Consider the following 22380-nt stretch of genomic DNA (forward strand, 5'->3'; position numbering starts at 1 on the left):
ATTGATTTAAGAAAAAAACGCTGTGATTTTTGGCCATGTTACTCTCAGTCCTCCTCTACTGAGGCAGCCCCGAGGATTTTTCCCATTGATGAAAAATAAAAAAGTTATGAGTGTTAAAAAAACCTTGGGATCAGCTGATTAGTCCTCTCGCCTGTCAACCACCGTGATGAAGGTAACGCCCCTTCCTGGGGGGGGGGGGGCAGGACTATAAAACACTGAATGCCTGGACGTGATTCAGTCACTGTGCAAGATCGCAAGCGAGATGCCACGACTGTCATTCTAAGCTGTGAATCAACTGAACTGTGAGTCTGCAATGTACTTGCAATAAATGATTTGGTAGCCCTTAATGACAATGCAATGAGTTGTTTGGCCTGCCCTGTGCTTGAGACTGCAATGCAAAATGGAAGTGAAATGACAATGCCATGAGTTGTTTGGCCTGCCCTGTGCTTGAGACTGCAATGCAAAATGGAAGTGAAATGACAATGCCATGAGTTATTTGGCCTGCCCTGTGCTTGAGACGGCAATGCAAATTGGAATTGAAATGAAAAGAGTTGTTTGGCCTGCCCTGTGCTTGAAACGGAAATGCAAAATGGAAATGGAAATGGAAATGAAATGAAATGAATTGTTTAGCCTGCCTGAAACCACTAATTTTGGCTCACAAGGCCCCTATTAGCAGAGAAACTAGTCCCTTTTGCCCAAAATGCCTGTATTAGCCCAGGAGGAGCATTTTGGACCAAAAGGCCCGTGCCAGGCCAGGAAAAGTGCCTTTCATTGAGATTTCACTCAGATTTTTTTTAAGTGTCCCTTCAGCCTTTCAGGCCTGTACTAGCCCTAGAGGAGTCCCTTCGACCCATCAGTAAGTATTCCCCCCTGCAAGTATTAAACCTCACCCCAGTATTTTTCTCCCTCCCTTCATTGGCTCCCTGTGAGATCCAGGCCAGGATAGACTTTCCTCCTTCATTGCTGTGATCTGCAGAAAAATATTAAAATTTTCTAAAATTGATTCTCCACCCTCTCCCCTTCTCTCTGACAGTCTCTCACCTGTTTTGGGTAGAATTTCTGGCAGTTTCTGAGCTGCCAGCCCACCAGGCCTGAGTGACTGAGCTGCCAGCCCACCAGGCCTGAGCTACCAGCCCACCAGGCCTGAGTGACTGAGCTGCCAGCCCAAGAATCCATTCGGCCCACAATGTCCATACTAGCCCCCTGGAAAACAGTCCCTTTGGCCCACAACACCCATACTAGCACTCCAGAAAGCCCCCCACTGGCCACATATATTGGAATTGGTGGAGAGGTGGAATATTGTGAGACAGATGGCCAGGCTATTTTAAGTTCCATATTCCAGTTGAGTTCCATTATTTTTAATCACTTCAAAATGGATATTTGGGAGGAACTGGATTATTGTGTAAGAAGGCATTAGTGGATGCCGTATATGGTTGATGCTTTGGTGAGGTGTTTGGTCAGGGCAGAAACATTGCCATCCATAAGGAAGAAGTAAATTAATATCTGCAAAGTTCAATTCCTTCACACCACTGCCAGCTTTTCCTTTGTCCAAGCCCCAGATATCATTCCCTAAATCGACACCTATCTCATTCTGCTTCTATAAAACCCTGCTTAATATTGAAACTTTTGAGCAAACATTATATATTCCAACGTCTCCTTAAATGGCATGTACAATGTAGAGTTAAAGATAACTCACAATACACTTCGGGACATTATATTTTACATAAGACATGCAATCAATTTAAAAAATGCCATTGATTTTACGCACACTTAAATAAATAACTGAGATTGTGCGTACCTGGTGGGAGTTCCATGCCTGTTTGTCAGTCCAGTCCTTGGAGTTACGAATGTACCACCATTGAATCTCCAATGAGTAGGCGGGTGAGCCACTCCCTCGAAAAGCACAGGCCATCTCCACATCCTGACCGGCCCTGGCTGTGGCATCACGGGGGACCTCAGTGAATAGAGCTGTGGGGCAAGTCGCCATGTAGTGAGCAGACTATTAAATTCTCTCTTCATTCTTTACATGCTAAGAATCCAGAAATCACCATTGCAAATAAGAAGGGACATTTAATGCAATCATATGATACTCAATTTCAATTGTGGTAAGGTAAATGGTTTAACTTTGTGTATTAAGTATCACACAGTGTTTTGCCACTATCATAATTTCTGGCTTTGCATCTTTCCTCAATACATATGCTTAAGCAAGCTTAATACCCACAGTGGGTAAGTGCCACTGTTTTATTTTTCTTTGTAGGATGATAAAATGAAGAAAATATTAAAGATTTTCAGATTCTATACAACCTTGCTGTAATTAAACTTACATTACATTTATATTAGAACATACCTCAGCAATGAGTATGGAATCTAGGCTGGTGACATCCTTCTCTCTAGTTACAAAACACTGGCAGAGGCTAGGTACGGCAGATTTAAACTCACTGAATTTTCTAAGCTTTACCTTTAAATTGTTTCCCTTCACCCATTGTGTTTATATCAACGGGTCGATGGTGGAAAGGGTCAAGAGCTTCAAATTCTTGGGCGTGCATATCTCTGAAGATCTTTCCTGGTCCGAGAACACTGATGCAATTATTTTAAAAAGCACATCAGTGCCTCTACTTCCTGAGAAGATTACGTAGAGTCGGTTTGTCAAGGACGACTCTCTCTAACTTCTACAGGTGCACAGTAGAGAGCATGCTGACCGGTTGCATCGTGGCTTGGTTCGGCAACTCGAGCGCCCTGGAGCGGGAAAGACTACAAAAAGTAGTAAACACTGCCCAGTCCATCATCAGCTCTGACCTACCTTCCATCGAGAGGATCTATCACAGTCGCTGCCTCAAAAAGGCTGCCAGCATCATCAAGGACCCACACCATCCTGGCCACACACTCATCTCCCCGCTACCTTCAGGCAGAAGGTACAGGAGCCTGAAGACTGCAACGACCAGGTTGAGGAATAGCTGCTTCCCCACAGCCATCAGGCTATTAAACTCGCTCGGACAAAACTCTGAACATTAATAGCCCATTATCTGTTTATCTGCATATTATCAGTTTATTTATTCATGTGTGTATATATTTATATAATGGTATATGGACACACTGATCTGTTCTGAATTTCATGCCTACTATGTTCTGGTGTGCTGAAGCAAAGCAAGTTAAATTCTTGGGACACATGACAATAAACTCTCTTGATCTTGATTGTGTTGTCCTTTAGCTCAGATAGCAAAAATAATAGATGCTTCTTTAAAGCTCACCAGTTTCGTGCTTTGACAAGTGAAAGTCAACTTGTTGGGAATGTGCTTTCAAATATTCACTGGGCTAAGCTAGTTATAACAAACAGTAACACAGCTAGTGATAAACCAGCCACGGTGCAATTTCTGCTTTAGATGGAGCTGCTGAATTATATGACATTAGAAACAATGAATTAATAATAGGTGATATGAATTATGCAACCAGCGTGAAATGGGCTGATAATGGGAAGGCAATTCACTCTACAGCATGTTTGGAAACTGGTCAGTCCATTACCAGCTGGTCCAGTCCATTCACTATTAGCAGGGTGACATGGTGGCACAGTTAGTGCTTCTAAACCACAGCTCCCAGAAGCAGAGTTTGTTCCTGGCATTGGGTGCTGTCTGCTTGCAGTTTGTACATTCTGCCCATGACCTCATGGGTTTCCCAAGTACTTTAGTGTCCTCCCATTTCTCAAAGACATTCTTAGAAGATTAATTGGCCACTGTATCTTATCCTTTAGTGTATGTATGTGACAAAAGTACAAAAGGAGAATTGTTGGGGTTGTGATGGGGAATAAGTTACAGGGCTACAATGAAAATAAGGAGTGGATAATGGGATAAATGGGATTCAGAGTTTGAGAACAGGCATGGACAGGATGGGCTGAATGGCCTACGTCCTCTACCATGATAAGTTGGTAGGTAAAAATTAATCATGAGTTATGTAAAGCAGTATTTCCTTCAAATCTTCTATTTAAACTTCATTTTAAAGTTACCATTTGGAGCTGGACCTATTAAAGTAGCTCCATTCATCTGGAACATCCACACGTAGACACCTTCAAAAAATAAATCCTGCCAACGTTGTTGGCGGCAGGGCCATCTGTGACATCTGCCTGCCCGATGTCAGTGTCGCTTGGGATGTGTACACATCACTGCACAATAGTGCTCCCTAGTCATGCTTCCTGATGCAGTGGCACTACAAGCATGAAAGTAATTCACAATGGAAATACCAGGTCAAAGGGGTGGGAGTGATATTCTCTGCTGTGAGAAAGCCAAAGCAAAACAGCTCAGTGGGAGGGCAGCACAGTGGCACAGGGGTAGAGTTGCTGCCTTACAGCACCAGAGACCTGGGTATGATTCTGACTACGGAGTTTGTACATTATCCCTGTGACCACGTTAGTTTTCTCCGGGCGATCCGGTTTTCTCCCATACTCAAAAGTTGTACAGTTTTGTAGGTTCATGGCCTCGTGGCTTTTTAGAGATGATAGAAATGTTATCGTGGCATGTATCATCAGAAAGAAAGCACTGTATTTTATCTAGTTATGGTCATAATTAATATACATTTAGAGGTCACCGGACACATGGAAGGAGGACAGGGCACTCAGCAGACTTTCCTGGTGGGAGTAAAGAATAACAGCATAGGCCAGATGGGCTGAATGGCCAGTTTTTCTGCTGTATATTCTTTGAAAGTCAACATACTGGATTGGGAATAATCAATTCAAAATGAAGGAAATGCTGTTGTTAAACTAAACTTACAATTTACAATTAAAAACAATTCATGAACAGAACAATGCAGAACATATGCTGCTCCATGCACTTCAGAAAACACAATCAGGAACATCAGCATCAAATGCTCTTTGAGACTGCAATTACACACCACCTATGCACACTTCCAGAATGATTTGCCATTCTTCATTGACAATTTCACATTTCCCTTCATTGCAAATGGACACGGTGCAGTTGATATATCAAATCTAGCAGCAGCTCTACAAAAAAAGTCTAAAAAAATCACAATTATCAATTTATGTAAAGCCATCATTCTATTCCTCCATATTTTTGATTACTCGTGAATTTAGTATTTTGCTACTTCAGTGGCCAGATTGCTCCATTTATATTTATCGATGTTCATTAAGAAATCCACCCTGGCCTTTGGCAAAGCACATGATCGTGTTTCATGCTCTCATTTACAGTCACTAAATATTTTGGTTTTCAGTTAACAGTGGCCTACACAAAATATGAGATGTATTCTTTCACACAGTTGTTTGTAATTAAAGATATACCAAAATCAAATGTTTGAGCTTTCAAAAGAAATTAAGAACAAGAATACTGCACCTAATCTTTTAATGGCAAGCAAAAGAGGAAAACCACTCCTGAGCACCACTTATGTGATTCAGGTTCTATTTTTAACCAGATATTATAATCAGATATCAGAGCCATGTTTAAGGTCTTAAATGCCACAGTTCTCACTACCCTCTTGCTCTCCCCCAAGGCTCTATTGATTGACTCTGTATCGTCTCCTCATCATCCCCATTCTTTACCTCCTTGCTGCTCCACTCACCGTGATCTGCAACTCCTTATGCATCTCGCAAGCAACCTCAGAGTGCGCGGCACAAGGCAGAAGATGAAATGTTGTTTCTCAGGGTTATGGTGGCATAATAACAGTTTGAGAGACCCCAGAGAAGCAGGTCAAAGTGGTGTAGGATTAAGGTTTAAAGTGAGCCTGTGGATGAGAAACTGTGGGTCACCCTTGTAAGCTGTTTGGATATCTGTCTGGATTCTCCTGAGCAGAGAAGGCCAATGTATGGACACAAACTCCCACACACCAGGCTGCAGGGAATATAAGTGAATCACTGCTTCACCTCGAAACATTGCTTGGTTCCCTAGATAGGAGGGAAGAGGTGAAGGTGCAATTGTTGATCGGTGGTTGCAAGTGAAAGTGTCATGAGAAAGGAGCTGTGCGGATGAAATATAACAGGCTTATGTAACGGAAGCAAAGAAAGAACTAAGATGTATTTTTCTGTGGCTTTTCAGGACTTCAGGATGCCCAGTATCAGGATTTACAGCATTGGAAGTATATTTCAAGTGTACTCATCATTGCAATGTGAGAAATGATGCAGCCAATTTGTATAACACTGAGACCCCATAAACCAGCAGTTTAATAATGTCCAGACATTTCTTTATTGATCAAGCTTCCTGAGTTGTGAAGTCATAGAGAGTTACAGCACAGAAACACGTCACTATCAACCATCCATTTCCAGTAATCCTACATCAATCCCCTTTTATATTCTCCACACATTTTAATTATTTTGCCAGGCTGCAGGTGTGAATACACCTGTCTTCTTCAAGAGGCCAAGGAATATTTTGAGACCACCTTTGAGGTTATAGTGAATGTCAATGTAACATTTCATCGTAGAACGTGACTGACAGTATAGCACTCCCATATTACGGGATGAAAGCACCAGCTGTATTAAGTGTAAAATAAACAGTTTGAATTATTCTCAGCAGGGATTCATTAATATTCATTGATTAGGTCTGGGGTTTATTACTATATTCAGTTAAAATAAATGAACATTTAACGGATACTTGCGTCAAATTATTTTACTATTGAGGCAGGGCAAACTCAGTGGTATTGAGGGGCGCTGCATTGAAAGCGCCTCTGCCTAAAGCCTGTCCGTTTTTTACTATCTTTTTTTAATTTTAGTTTGTCTGACAGTTTTGTTTTGGGGATTCTTTAGTTTTTCTATGTGGGGGAGGGGGGAGGGGGGAGGGGTAAGATTAGAGTAGATTAGATTGGATTCCTTTATTGTCATTCAGACCTCTTGGTCTGAACGAAATTTCGTTGCCTGCAGTCATACATATAATAATAAATAACAAAACATACAATAAACACAAATTAACATCCACCACAGTAAGTTCACCAGGCACCTCCTCACTGTGATGGAGGCAAAAGTCTTAAAGTCTCTGTCTCTTCCCTCCTTGTTCTCCCTCTGCACTGAGGCAATCCAGGCTTCCGTTGTTGTGACCCCGCCGGATGATGATAAGTCAGTCCCGCAGCTCAACCGAGCTCCGCAAATAGGCCGGTTCAAGCTCCATGGCCCGGGGTGGTCGAAGCTGCCGAAGATGCCGCCCTCTAGTCCAGCGGACGCAGCTGTAGTTGCGGGAGCTCCGGAAAAACAGGTCACCAACCTGTGACCTGCGAGCTCCCGATGATGTCGTCCACTGGCCCGCGGCCGGACCCCGAATTCAGGTCGCCGCCGCCGGGACGCCGGAACGCCGCCTCAGCCCCGAAGCCGGGCCACCGTCACCGGAACGCCGGACCGTCGCCACAGCCCGAAGTTGGCCAGCCTCGCGTTGGTAAGTCCTGGCTGGCTCTGCCTCCGGAGCCTCGAGGTCGGTCGCAGTTGGAGGCCGCCGGCTTCGCCATTAGGCATCAGTGCAGACGGAGGCAGAGAAGGGGGATACGACAAGAAGAGTCGCATTCCCCCGAAGGAAGAGACAAAAAAACATGTTTCACCCCCCACCTCGCGGCCTACCACTGGATCGGAGCGGCCTTTCTGTGCCAACTGGCACATGTGACAAATAAATATATCTTGTATCTTGTATCTTGTGCCTTGGAGTTACATGGGCTTTTGACACCTCGGACACCACCAACAATGACCTGCTAATGTTTCCCACCTTCACTGCTGCACATACGTCTTCTGATTCAAAGATATGGTTTGATTTTAAGAGTGTTATAAGCCTTAATGAATGACTCCACAATCTGAAGAACAGACATGGGAAATCAATAATTCTTGCTCGAGCAAAAAATACATCCTGTTTATAGTCGAGAGCTATCTGAATGCCCTGATACCAAATGGGTAGTCATTGACAAGATCTTCAGAAAAGGTCTACATCAATACCAGTGTCCTCGTCCAGCTGCAGCAAGCTACTCCATCCAGCAAGATTGTTGCACTATCAGCAAGTAAAAGGTTATCACTTGCTCCTCTCTCCCTCTCTCCAGAACAAGAGGTTGATCAATGAGGTGTCACGACTGAATGACAGTGACACATTGCACATAAGGATGTGCATATATATTGTTTTTAAATCCATTAGCGTAAAAAGGTGTCGTCTGTACAACATTTTTTTAAAATGTATTTTCTTCATTTAAAAACATGTAACTGAGTTCCTCCAAGCCCATTAGGGCAGACGACCCTTTGAAATCCCAGTGTTGATTATTTGACCTCCAGAGAATTTAGCAATTGCATTTAGCTACCATTATGGGAGGCAACTTCCTCATTATGTCAGAATGCTTTTAGTAACATCAATAATTATCCTCCAAATGCAGCTGATTTTCTGTGAGTGCTGAATGAATCAGGCAGAAGATGCACTTAATAAGAAATGAAATGCTGATAACTTTGGACCAGTACCATCACATCACATTTATAACAGGCTCCAGTCGATGTACTTAGAAGGCAATTCTGTTAATTCTCCCTTACAAAGCATACCCACATTCAATTCTAGAACAGTGCACTTCGGAAAGAAATTGATATCACAATATTCAAGTCAGAAGACAAGGGATCTGTCAGGATACAATGAAACATCTGTACAGACTTCTTCAGTCTGAAGAAGGGTCTCAACCCAAAACGTCCCCTATTCCTTTTATCCGGAGATGGTGCCTGTCCCGCTGAGTTATTCCAGCTTATTGTGTCTATATTTGATTTAAACCAGCATCTGCAGTTCCTTCCAACAACACTGTAACCTCCTTTGGGGAGTGAGGACATACTCCTGAACACAGCCTCAGAGATCCGGCCTCAATCCTGACCTTGGTTAAGGTTTGGAGCCTACACATTCCCCCTGAGATCATGTGGATGCTCTAGTTTTCTCCCTTGTGACAAAGACATGTGGGTTAATAGGCTAATTAGCTGCTATAAATTACCCACTGTCTATAGGTGAGTGGTAGAATCTGGGAGAACATGATGATAATTATTTTTAATGGGATCAATATAGGATGGATGATGGTTAGTGCAGACGGTGGTCTTAAGGGCATCTTTCTGTATCTTTATATATCTCTCTATGACTCTGTAAGACAATCTATTTGATTAGTACGGGTGTTAGGGGTTATGGGGAGAAGGCCAGAGAATGGGATTAGGAGGGAGAGATAGATCAGCCATGATTGAATTGAGGAGTAGACTTGATGGGCCGAATGGCCTAATTCTTCTCCTATCTCCCATATGTATCAATGCATCAATGTAAGCAGCACCTCTGTACCTCACAGAATATATAATGCAATGTATTCAAGAAATACTTGGACCGAAAAGGGAAGTGGCAGGGTGAAGCTCATGCAGACCTGAGAGGAAGATGGTCCTGCAGGCTATGCAGGGTAGGCCACAGGAATGGGCAGAGTGAAAGGGACACTAGCCAAGGAGCGAACAGCAGTGATCTTCCACAGGAGATGAAGGGTGATTGGGAGTGGTGCTGGGCAATGTGAGGGAGTGAAGGGGTGACGAGGCATGCACCAAACTGAGCGAGATCTGACCAGGCTGACAAGGCAGAGGGAAGCGAGTCAAGCACGAGGGACATGGAATAGGGAGCGGCAGGGAGAAATGCTGAGGCAGTGGGAGGACCCTGAGTGGAGCTGGCAAACTGGATGTGGACCAGGCAGGATTGAGCTGAAGCGGAGCTGAGAGGGGTACACCAGGGTGAAGCTCAAACCGAGTTGAAAGGGTAATAGTCCAGCAAACCATGGTGAACCAGGGGCAGGGATAGACAGAGCAAAGAGGCCACTAACTAAGGAATACAACAGCTACCGGCCACAATGAGCAAGGTGATTGGAAGTGAAGAGGGTGTGGCCATAGTAGTGTGAAGCAGAAATGTCTTTCTAAGGTTTTTTGGGGGAATCCCAAGATTGTGATTGTCACTGCATGATAACATTTTCTTCTCTATTGTGATTAATAATTGCTAATCAGTTGTAAAGAGTTGCAAAGGCTGGGGTGTGAATGACACCATCCTATTCTTGATCGTCCAAGATTGCCAGGAATTCTAACTGGAAAGAGATGTCAAAGTTGCAAAAAAAAGTGCCCCAAAACCTGAACAAATAACACAACATACAACAGAACTAATGTCACGTAGAATTAAGACTATTTACTCAAACAGCTTCATGATAGACATGAAATTGATTATTCATTGTTTAGATTTCTCCATCCTTTGTGCAAGCATTAGGTAGCTCTGCAATTTCTTAAAATACTACAATAAGAACTCTTGGTCATATAGCGCTTTTAATAAAGTGAAATAGTCCAGTGAGCTTCAAAGAAGCACTGCTAAACAAAATGCAACCCTTACCTATCTGAAGAGGTCCAACAGGTTAGGTTTAAGGGAAAGAAGAAAGGTTGAAAAGTAGAGAGGATGAAGGAGTAAATTCCAGACCCACAGGAGATGTTTCGGATTGGGACCCTTCTACAGACTGATTGTAGTGGGGTTGAGGGAGTGAAAACTGAAAGAGGAATGGGGGGTGGGACAGCCAGGCAAGTGATAGGTGTATACAGGTTAGCGGCGTTAATTGGCAAATGGGTAGACATAGGCCAGAAGTGGTGTGAATTGTAAGGCCAGATGAAGGGGGACAGTCAAGAGAGTTTTATTGTCATCTGTCCCAGATAGGATAATGAAATTCTTACTTGCTGCAGCACAACAAAATATGTAAACATAATACAAAACGGAAGATAAAAGTTCAATGTGTCCATAGACCATAGACCATATATACACAATAAATAAACAGGGGAAAAGGAGGGGTGGGATAGTGGTATAAATGGGTGCATGTCCAGGTAGAGCACAGTGTAGTTGATTAGTTAGGCAACTGTTGCACCAATCGCTTGTGCTCCATCTACCAGATCTCCCGGTTGCTAACCATTTGAGCTCGCTTACCCATCCCCATAAGGACCTTTCAGACCCGGGCCTCCTCCATTGCCAGAGTGAAGCCTGACACAAACTGGAGGAACTTACAACCCAATGGTACGAACATTAAATTCTCCAATTTCAATTTTCAATCATCTTTTATTTTCTCCCACCTCCTCTCTTCCCTGTGTCCCTGGATGGGTAAGAATTTCTCCCACTACCCACTTCCCTTACTGACCTGTATCCACCTATCACTTGTCGGACTTTGTCCCCCCCCCCCCCCCACCCCCACCCACCTTCACCTCTCTTCCAGTTTTCTCCTCCCTACTACAATCAATCTGAAGAAAGGTCCCAACTCGAATTGTCACCTATCCATGTTCATGAGATGCTGCTTGATCCGCTGAGGATCTGTGCTGTGTTTTTTTTTTGCTGAAGGCTTTTGCATGGATGGACCTTATCAGCTGACAAAGAAGCACTCCACAATAGGAATACACAATGTGAGGTCAAGATTCCAGCATCAGCAGTTGCTTGTGTTGTCAAAATCTATTAGATGGAATGTGTATTGACTAATTGCATTGATGCAATAACATTCAGTTTCCCTCCTTCCACCTTAAGATATGGTAAGCCAACAGAATCAAACCATTCCTGTCTAATGACTGGATGATGCATTATATTTATAGAGCGCTCATATAAAATAGGCCACGAGGTGGAAGAATGACAAATTTGGTTACACTGGCAGATTAATGGCTTTTTTTAAAGATTTATAAATTTACATTTTTAGATTTATATGATTTATAATTAATTCCAAATCATAATTATTTTTAATTAATTACTTTCTAAAAAAGCAGAATACAGATAATTTTCAATTAATTATGATTGAAAGAAATTAGAGTGCAAAGCAACGTGAATGTATCCAGAATTATCTGTGTTCTGCATTTTTAGAAAGTAATTAACCGATTTCTTTCACGAGTTAAAATGGCGTTCCGTTCAAATTAGTGAAGAACAAAACTTTATATTTGAATAATTATGTTATATGACATCTTTGGAATAGAGACGATCAGACTATGCTAGGTAAGATTACTAAATAATGGCTTTAACTGAAAGAAAAAGACAGAGCTGGAGTGACTCAGCGGGTCAGGCAGCATCCCTGGAGAACATGGGTGGGTGATGTTTTGGATTGGAACCCTTCTTCACACTGATTATAGTCGGGGGAGGGGGGTGGGGGGCAGTAGAAGAAAGCTGGAAGAGAGGAGGTGCGGGACAAGATGTGGCAGATAATAGGTGAACTCAGGTAAAATAGATTTTTGATAGGCACATCATTGGATGCGGGCCAGAGATGATAAAAGGGTTGAAGAGTTGTGAATTGTGAGGCCTGGTAGGAGGAAATGGAGGGTGAGATTTAAAAAATCAGTGCGAGTATAGGTGGGGCAGGGAGTGTGTGTGGGGGGGGGGGGGGGGGAGAAAGGATGGTGTATTAGGAAGAAAGGGGGTGGGGGGGGAGAAGTTACCTAAAATTGGAAAATTCATTCATACCGTTGGATTGTAAGCTACCCAAGTGGAATATGAGGTACTGTTTGTTCAGTTTGCAAGTGGCCTCCCTCTGGCAATGGAAGTGGCCCGGGACGGACAGGTCAACATAGGAATGGGAAGAAGAGTTAAGATGGTTAGCAACCAGGAGAACCAGTAGGCAACGGTTGGCGTGCCTCGTGCTGTTCTCCTCGATGTATAGGAGCCCATATCGGGAACATCAGATGCAGTAGATATGTCCGATTTGTTATTCAATTTGATCGGTTTGCAAGACATTTGTGACATCTCACAGCATATTTATTCCTTGTGTGGAATACTTCTTTGACAGATCTTAAGATCCATCCATACACAGCCTTCAGTTCCAGCATTAATGAGATTCCACACATTTAATGTCTTTCTTTGGTTACTGGAATTCCCAATGCCATTTGATTTAGTCTCATTCCACCCATTAACCTTTACCAACACTTCCCTTCATTCCATAATGACACACCATTCAATTGTGCCCACCCTTCTACATTTATCTAAGCATTGATATTACCACTGGTCTAAAGGATTATAGTTATAGTCAGTGTGGCTCAATACCCGGATGATAATCACTGTCCACTGAACGCCAAACTGCTGGTGAGATCAGATCGAATTTGCGTTCCAAAGTGTAGTGTGAATAAATGAATAGGAGAGTGAAATGTATTGGCAGACCAGATAATTGCATAGAAATACATTCTTCCTACCTTCATAATTCGGTTAGAGACCAAATACGTGACTTTCTTTCTTCAACAAGAATTCCAGCCAAAATCCACAATGTGAACAACACTAACATTACTCTATAACACTATCAATCCTCCTCCTGTTAATGTTTCTGGCTTCCTTCACTAATTGTGCAGGGGGGGGGGGGGTCAGTTTAACTGATGAATAAAGTGGATAATGATTTTTTTTATTCTGGTGAGTCAGCAGCTCGATCATTTTCAGCATGGACTGGACCCATTAATCAATTCAAGCTTCCATCAACAACAGACTATCCACATGATCCGAAACTATGAGATCAGGATCATAAAACCTAATGGTGAACTCCCCAGCTCTTTCTGCATTAATGTTGTAACAATTGCCTTTTCGAGTGAGAAGGTAGCCCGCAGAAATCCCAATCAGCGGCAGCAAGGATTCAGTATGGTGAAAACGAGGCACATACAAGTACCAAAATCATTCTCAATCGCATTGTTGTTTTGAAGCATACTTGACAGGCCAAGATTCAGTGTAGTTCCTCCAGGGTGTCTGAGTTTAACACCTTCTGCTGCACAGTATCTTTGCTGTAGAAAGTGGCCTAATAATAGATGAGGAAAGGTGAATCAAAGGTTACTGCTGCTCTAGGAACTTGCAGGCTGCAAGATTGCTATCTAAGGTATTTATCAAGATGCAGATCTGAATTGCAACTATAACGTATCTTGTTCACAGCATGCAAAACTCTGCAGAGGACAATTATTTTCTTTGTTGCACTTCTAAAATCTGAGCTGTCCTGGTAGAAATCATCAAATATCTGTGTACTTTACACAATCAATCACCTGAATTCCCCCAAGGCCAAGCTGCTGTAAGGACTCAGTACTTGATTTAAACAATGTAGAATTTATAGCACAGAAAGAGGCCAGTTAGACCAATATAAACTGAGTTTTATACTTAATCTGTGTCATTTGCTACCTTCTGTAATCTAATTTAATTTGTATTCTCCATGTATGCGTCAAGCTTCTCTTTCAAGGCATTTGTGTATTTTGCCGTCGTCCCTATATATTTTAACCATTCCTTTGACAAGTATGTTTCTCCTGAAATCTTAACTCAGGTTATTTTTTTGCTTTTCCCTGGTTTTGGTTTAGGCGCATCAAATCCTTCACAGTTTTAAAGATCTTTACTAGATGACCTTCATTGCACACTCTCAGGGAGGAAATTGCCCCAGATTTTCATCTCTTCTGATAAGTATAATCCGACTGTTCTGACATGAAGCCTGTGAACAATTTTTTTTACAAATAATATATATTTTTAATGGATTCCAGAATTATGCACCAATATTTGTAATGAACATAAAATCAAATGTGAAAGAAATATTATTTAGTGAAAGAGCTATTAGTGAAAAGTGGCTCTGAAGAGGCATCAGCAATACAATTTATCTTGAGATTACTTTCTAGTTTTGTTTTAAATAACAATATATTTTTGAAATATATCGCATGCCAGGCAGCAGCAGCAGCAGCAGCAGGGGAGAGAATATGAAAGGGAAGATAAGGTGGAGGCCAGGATAGGTGGACTGACACAAGTGACAGTGGTGCCAGAATGGGGAGTGAGAGAGATGTGAATGGAAGGAGATGAATGAAATTTTAAATTTCTGGGAAGAGGTGAAAAAATTTAAATGTTAAAAATGTTAAACACAAGACAGAGAGTTGTGAATGTTGTGATTTGTTAGAGTAAACTGTAGAACATGATGTTTATTTGGCAAACTGTTCATCGTTATGTTGATTATGATAATCTATCAAATACTTTGATGAATCCTGAAATTCCAAGTCAGAGTTGGTACAGTTGACTTGTCCGGTCAGGAACACAAAAAATTGGAAAGGACCTTTAATTCCCTGCATCTTGCCTCCTATAAAGCACCAATCTACACAAAGCCCATTACATAAGGGCTGAAGGTGGCCGGGCGAGGAGACGGACACCGGTTCGCAGTCTGATCCAGATCAAGGCGATGGCTGCAATAGTCCTTTATGGCCAGCTGCAGCCTGGTGTTTGAACTTGTATATGGTCTCAGTGGGGTATTTCTACTGTATATACTTTGTATTTAATCTAGGGTTGTAATTGTGTACAGTAATGATTTACTGAAATGGATGCAAAAACAAATTTTCACTGTACTTCGGCACATGTGATAATAAAGACAGTGACCTTTGACCATTAATTTCCATTCACCTCCCCATCAACACTCCCTCCACACCCCCATTCTCCTGCCACAAACCAGCCGCACAATGGGCAAACTATAATATCCAATTACCAACTGCAAATGTTTGGCCCGTGGGAGGAAACCAGAGCACCCAAGAGAAACCCATGTTGTTCCCAGATGAACATGGAAACTCCACGCAGACTGCATCAGAGTTCAGGATCTGAATGCAGATCTCTGGAGCGGTGAGGTAGCAGTGATGACCTCCGCATCACTGTCCCACCCACTTAAATTCAGCCTCATTGGAACACCATAGAATTCAAAAACAAAGAAATCAGAATGGGAATGGAATGAGGAATTAAAGTTACAAGCAACAGGAAGTTCAGGACCTTCATTATGCATTGAATGGAGTGTTCTGCAAAGCAATGACCCAAACAATTCACTGACAACTATGCAGAACACTTCCATTTGGTTCTGGGCTTCAATATATAACAGCTCGTGTTCTGAGCGTCCTCCTGACAATTTTAATCTAGACCTTCCCAGGCTACATGTACATTATGCCTAAAATAGACACAAAAAGCTGGAGTAACTCAGTGGGCCAGGCAGCATCTCAGGAGGAAAGGAAAAAGGATGTTTTGGATCGAGACCCTTCTTCAGACCTGTGACCCATCTCGAGCAGAAATGTCCTTTTCTCCAGAGATGCTGCCTGACCTGCTGAGTTACTCCAGCTTTTTGTGTCCATCTTCAGTTTAACCCAGCATCTGCAGTTCCTTCCTACACATGTACATTATGTCTCTTGGGCAGGATCAGTTCCTTGGGATCATTCTTCTTTATCTAATTGGGATTCTCATAATCAGTAAACCATGGATTTTATCAATCCCATTCTATCCCCCTGCCTCTCTGGGAGATGTGACAAAATTCTGGTGCAAATTGATTCATTCGTTTTCTTCCATAAATGTCAAGATTGTCTCCACCCTAGCCCTTAGTTAATGATTCCAAACCACAGAGATATCCATAACAATGTGTTCATTTGTATATTCTTGTTGCATGTAATCGCCACTCAATTCAGTTCAAGCACACAAAGTGTTCTAAAGGTGGTTATTTTTATTTACTGCTTTTCTAGTGTCGGAGTTTTTTCCCAATTGATTCATAATCCAAAAATGCTGGACATGATCCAGAGACATGAGGTCAATCCCCATCATGGCAGTCGGGGAAGTTAAATTCAGTTAATCGAATAACCTGGACATGAAAAAAAGATACCATCTGTAATCATGACCTTGAAACGCTTGTTTTTTTTAATAAAAACATTTGTGGCTTACTGATGTCGTTTACGGAAGAAATGTGATGGTTTGGTCTCTATGCGACTTCAGAGCCACAGCAGTGAGGTTGAATTTAACCGTATCTGAAAGGGCTCCACACACCTAGCAACTCAAATATCCATATCCGATGAAGGAAAATAGCAGTGGTGTTAATTATACCATATATATATATATGTGTGTGTGTGTGTGTGTGTGTGTGTATTGTGTGTATATAAATAAATATATATACCTGTATATAAATATGTGTACATAAATATATACATGTGTATACGTGTATATAAGTATGTGTATATTTTATATATATATATATATCAATCATTATATATATATATATCAATCATTATATATATATATCAATCATTATAATTTTTACAAATATATATTTTGAGTGTCTGTGTGCACGCATGTGCCTGTGTGTGTGTTTCAGGCTTTTGTAAATTGGGTGTCTACTGGTAAGATGCATGTAATAAATGAATCCTTGAGAAAAAACAGATGGACATGATGTTCCTGGACATGTCAGCAATGGATCTAAATATCTTTGTAAAAAACAGCTAAAATATACACCCCTGCTACTGTACCTAAATAAAACTTGTCATTGACCTATCAGAGGAACCTGTTTTAATGATTTTTTAGCCGTTTGTCTTTGACCTGCCCACAGTTACCGTTCACAACAACAAATGACTTTTAAATGGCCTTCTCCAAACTGGCGTTGGGCAAATCTCCAATTTTGAGCTAATCCTTTGTTTTCTGATATCAACAGATGGGGAATTATTGTGTCCCATATCTCATAAAGAGCGGACTCTAAGTTTCAAGAAAATTAATCCCAACAAAGGAACACTTAAGTCACTGTTTATAGTTGATAAGAAAATCCGGCAAAATGATTTTTTTGGCAGGATTTGTAACTTCTCCCAACGGCACCTTTGTATTCATTTATTTGTTTCAAGATACACCAATAACTTTGATTGTGTGATTGTGGGAAGTACAGATTCTATACATTTGCAGAAATATTTGTAATTAAAATCTTAGGCAGTGTAATTTTTGACAGACATTTTTAAACCACACACATTTTTAGTCACTAAACTATCTCACTGGATGACGAAGATATAATGATACATTGCTTATCTCCGGATAGTGATGAATCTCATGGGATTACAGTTCTAGGGTATTGACTACTGCCTTCTATCAGCTGAGATAATGAGTATCAGTGGGAATTCAACCACAAGATTCACTGTGGCTGCGCCTCATCTTGTTAACGGCTAACATCTGCCAGAGGCATTAAGAATAAGTGTCCAAAGCTTGAGGCTATATTGGTAGCAAAGTACATTATATGAAAAGCAGAAAGAGGCCTAATCACAGAAGACAGAAGTAAATACACCACAGAAGAACAGAGTTTGGGAAAAGTAGCATAGCTATGAAAGGAATCAATAGAGCACTGTTAAAGAAGTTGATAGAATTCAGTGGGAAAAGATTTTAAATCATTGGAATTTAGAATACAAAGAATAGTTGGGCTTAAATTAAACTGTTGGTCACAACATGCCTGAAAGATCAGGTGTTTTGTAGGTGAGAGGCCTGGTGGTTTTAATGGTAGAACCTCATCAGCTTGCCACTTGGAACAGTCCTATTGATGTCTCCAAGACATGTGGCTCAGATGTTAGCAGGAAGCCCACTGCCCATTGTTAGTATTGGGGGCAAGATTTGCCACTGGCAAACAAGCATGATAACTCCTGACCCAAGATAGCTACTTCAGGAGGGGATTCAGAAATAGGGAAAGGGTTACACGCAGACCAGGCACATCCTAGCCCAGTACAGAAATTCAGATTATAATCTTGGTTGGTAACTTCTGGTCCTGGTTTTCAATAGGTTTGACCATACGGGGAATCTAGCACTGCTTTCTTGCTCAGGCCTCAGCTTAAAAACAAGACATTGATGACATTGACATTGAATGACATTGGAATCAGAAGGTGTGAGTGAGTGAAAGTGACATTGGAGTCAAAACTATAAATATAACTGATGGCATGGGATTGTCACTGCCATTTTCAGTTCAGAAAATGCAGTTGCAACAAGTCAGGAAGCTATAGCAGTGGATAAATCTCTAGCTCCATGCTAACTGGCACACTATTGAGAAGAGGAGTGTTAAAATTGCTGCCTCTGGGGCGGGTTACAGGGATGAGTACAGAGGGAGACCAACTTTAAGTTGCATATAAGAAGTGCTCAAATGGTTTGATTTCTAAACAAAAACCCTGTTAAGATGGTGCCAGAGCTAGGGGTCTCTTTGCGTGCTGGTCCCTGAAGAGGATTTGCTATCATACATGACAATCACTCCTCTTTTAAATCTTTATTTCAACAGCAGCATTTCTTACACTAACTCTGCTCTCTTTAATCTCCTCTCAGAGTTGTGTATTCTCCGAGTCCCAGGGCCAAACGACTTCCCAAAACGACTCCTGGACCTGCAAGGATCTAACCAGCAAGGCTCATCATGGACATCGAGACCTACGGCCTACTGTTCTTCCAGAGCCTCCAATCGACTCAACAAACACGCCCCGCATCCGAAGCTTCCCACCCCATGACTGCACCTCTGGGCTCAATTCAGAACATGTTCCAACCCTCAGGAAGCATTTGTTCTACTAATAATGCTCCCTTTAATCTCCCCTCGTCCCTACCTCACCCTTCGAGACCTGTGGCCTATCAAACTCTAAGAGACTCTGGCCAACTCAACCAATGTTCCCACAAAGCTGCCGACCTCACGACTGGACCTCTGGGCATGACTGAGAGCAGGGGCAAGATGCATGACCTCTGATAGTGGGACCCAGCAGCGGGACCTGACCAGGTCAAACACCCGTTAGCTCAGACTGACCAACACTGACACCGGCCATCGGGAGCCAGCCAGGCCAGAGGCCCGACCCTCAGAAGTGCCCAACGCCACCATCAAACGCAGCCACTCACCTCCTGGGGCATCCAATGCTGACATCAGGCCGGAGGCCCGACTCACCCGGCTCAAGTGCTGCCACCTAGTGAGGAAACTATGGCAATGCGCAGCGCTACAGGCGAGGCTGAAACAATGAGCTTTCAAGACCCCCTCCCCCCTCCCCCCTCCCCCCAGCAAACTACTGGCTAATGTGCAGTCTACAGCGAATGAACTTAAAGCCAGACTACCCTACCTGAGAGAACTGAGAGACTGCTGCGTGTTCTGTTTCATAGAGACATGGCTCACCTGACTGCGCCATTCAGTCCGAAGGCTTCTCCCTTCTCCAGATGGACCCTACAGCATCTTTGGGTAAAGCTAGAGGCGGTGAGGTCTGCTTCCTCATCAGTATCTCGTGGTGCTCAGATGTGGCAGTCCAGGTGAATTCATGCTCTCCGGGTTTGGAATATCTAACTGTGCAGTCCCATCCCTACTACCTGCCACTGGACTTTACCTCAGCTATCCTGACAGTGGTCTGCATCCCTTCCTATGTTGAGATAGCCGAAAGTTTCAAGTACAGTATATGGAATAAATATCACGAGCAATTTGTCCTAGACCAACCACATCAAAGCTATGACCAAGAAAGTACACTAACACCTCTACTTCACTAGAAGGCTTAGAACGTTCAGCTTAGACCCTAACTTCTACAGATGCACCATAGAAAGCATTTTATCGGGATGCATCACTACATGGTTTAGGAACAGCTAATCCAAGACCACAGGAAATTGCAGTGCATTGTGGACGTAGTCCAGAATATCCTGCAAACCAACCTCCCTTCGATGGATAGACACAAAATGCTGGAGTAACTCCATTTACTCATCTTCCATGGACTCCATCTATACTTCACGCTGCCTCGGCAAGACCACCAGCATAATCAAGGTCCAGTCACAACCGAGTTTCTCCCTCGTCTCACTTCTCCCATCAGGCAAGAGGTAGAGATATTTGAAAACACATACCTCCAGATTCAGGAATAGTTTCTTCCCAACTATCAGGCAACTGAACGGTCCTCTCACCAGCTAGAGTGCAATCCCAACTACCTCATTGGAGATCTTTGAACTATCTTTAATCGGACCGGTGGATCTTGAACTAAATGTCACCTTTATCCTTTATCTGTACACTATAGATAGCTTGATTTGTAATCATGTATAGTCTTTTCTTTGACTGGATAGCAGGCAACAGTAACTCTGCACCTGTGACAATAATAAACTAAACTATAACTACAATTAAATCAATTGAAATACGAACTGCAGAGCAAAGAAAATGTATCATTACAATTGAAATATTCAGGACAAACAAATCTGATCTGTCTGGGAAACTTTTCGTTCTTTGCCTTTGAAAACCATTTTAGGTATAATTGAGTGAAAATTATCACTATTAAGTTATTCAGTCCTAAATGATTACTTCAAACCAACGTCTTGTGGACTGTGGAGAAAGAATTTAAAAAAAAACACACATCAATACTGATATTTCCTATGTGTAGGAAGGAACCCTCCAAGATCACCTCCCATGAACTGTGTGGCAAGATAGTTTGCATAATTCAGCAACCAAACACCAACTAGGTGCAGTAAAGTTTAGACACAATTCTTATTGAAAATGATTGGATTTTATGAAAAATGAACTGCCATTTCAGTGTAAAATGTATTGTTAATTCATTATAGTGATATTTAGCCCAATTTCTGGAAGTTTGGGAAATGGAGTTGAATGTGCAAACATAATCTCGAACGCAGTCAGCCCTGTATTAGGCGATGATAAGGCTAAACTGTCAGCACTAAATTTGACCTCTGTCATATAAAAAACATATAAGATTATTAAAGGTTTGGACATGCTAGAGGCAGGAAACATGTTTCCGATGTTGGGGGAGTCCAGAACCAGGGTCCACAGTTTAAGAATAAGGGGTAAGCCATTTCGAACTGAGATGATTTTCACACAGAGAGGTGTGAGTCTGTGGAATTCTCTGCCTCAGAGGGCAGTGGAGGCCGGTTCACTGGATGCTTTCAAGATAGAGTTAGATAGAGCTCTTAAAGATAGCAGAGTCAAGGGATATGGGGAGAAGGCAGGAACGGGGTATTGATTGTGGATGATCAGCCATGATCATATTGAATGGCGGTGCTGGCTCGAAGGGCCGAATGGCCTACTCCTACACCTATTGTCTATCGTCATAACAACTGCAGCCTGCTTACTGGAATGGCTGTTAATTAAGTATTCAGACTGAGATTTCTTGGGAATTTGGATAAAGATTAGGAAGAGAAGTGAACATTATAAATCCTCAAAGAGACACCAAAGGATTAACAAATCAGCCTGGCGTGATTTCACCCAGGAATAACTCCCAATGTGACCTACTGTAGCGAAGTTAAAAAAGCAACACAGTATTGGGCAAGATTCAGTTTCTTGGCCAGCATTCTCTAAAAGCAGAAATAAGAAGGCAGGGAGATTAACAAACTACCAAGTCACCTTTAATCACCAAGATTAACAAATCAGCATTTACACAAGGGGTTGTCGGAAAAGAAATCTATGCACAGTCGTAGCAAGAACCAGAAATGATTCTCATAGTGAAAATGTGAAATCAATAATGAATAACAAAACATAATCAATAATTGCTTCCCCTGTATATATATGCAGAAACAAAATCACAAATATGAATTTCATTAACAGGATAATCTAAATAATGTTCATTAATAACTATCACATTGGTAAAAATGGACATCTGAAAAGGAAGAGATCCCATAGATCCCAACACTCATCCCCAGTAAAGAATTAGGATTATGGTAAAAACATCAAAAGCAACAAAGTAGAAATACAAAT

The 22380-nt window shown here is 42.0% G+C and overlaps 1 protein-coding gene across 1 annotated transcript in view; it reads right to left on the reverse strand.

The window, feature by feature from the left end:
* The window catches only part of vstm2l (V-set and transmembrane domain containing 2 like), an 80125-nt gene that overhangs the window by 20453 nt on the left and 37292 nt on the right, over positions 1-22380 (reverse strand). Inside the window, exon 2 of the mRNA XM_033041614.1 lies at positions 1799-1968. Within this exon, the coding sequence (XP_032897505.1) occupies positions 1799-1968 (170 nt within the window). The remainder of the gene's footprint in view (positions 1-1798; positions 1969-22380) is intronic.

The sequence above is a fragment of the Amblyraja radiata genome, chromosome 23 (genome assembly GCF_010909765.2).
Source record: "Amblyraja radiata isolate CabotCenter1 chromosome 23, sAmbRad1.1.pri, whole genome shotgun sequence".
NCBI classification, from domain to species: domain Eukaryota; kingdom Metazoa; phylum Chordata; class Chondrichthyes; order Rajiformes; family Rajidae; genus Amblyraja; species Amblyraja radiata.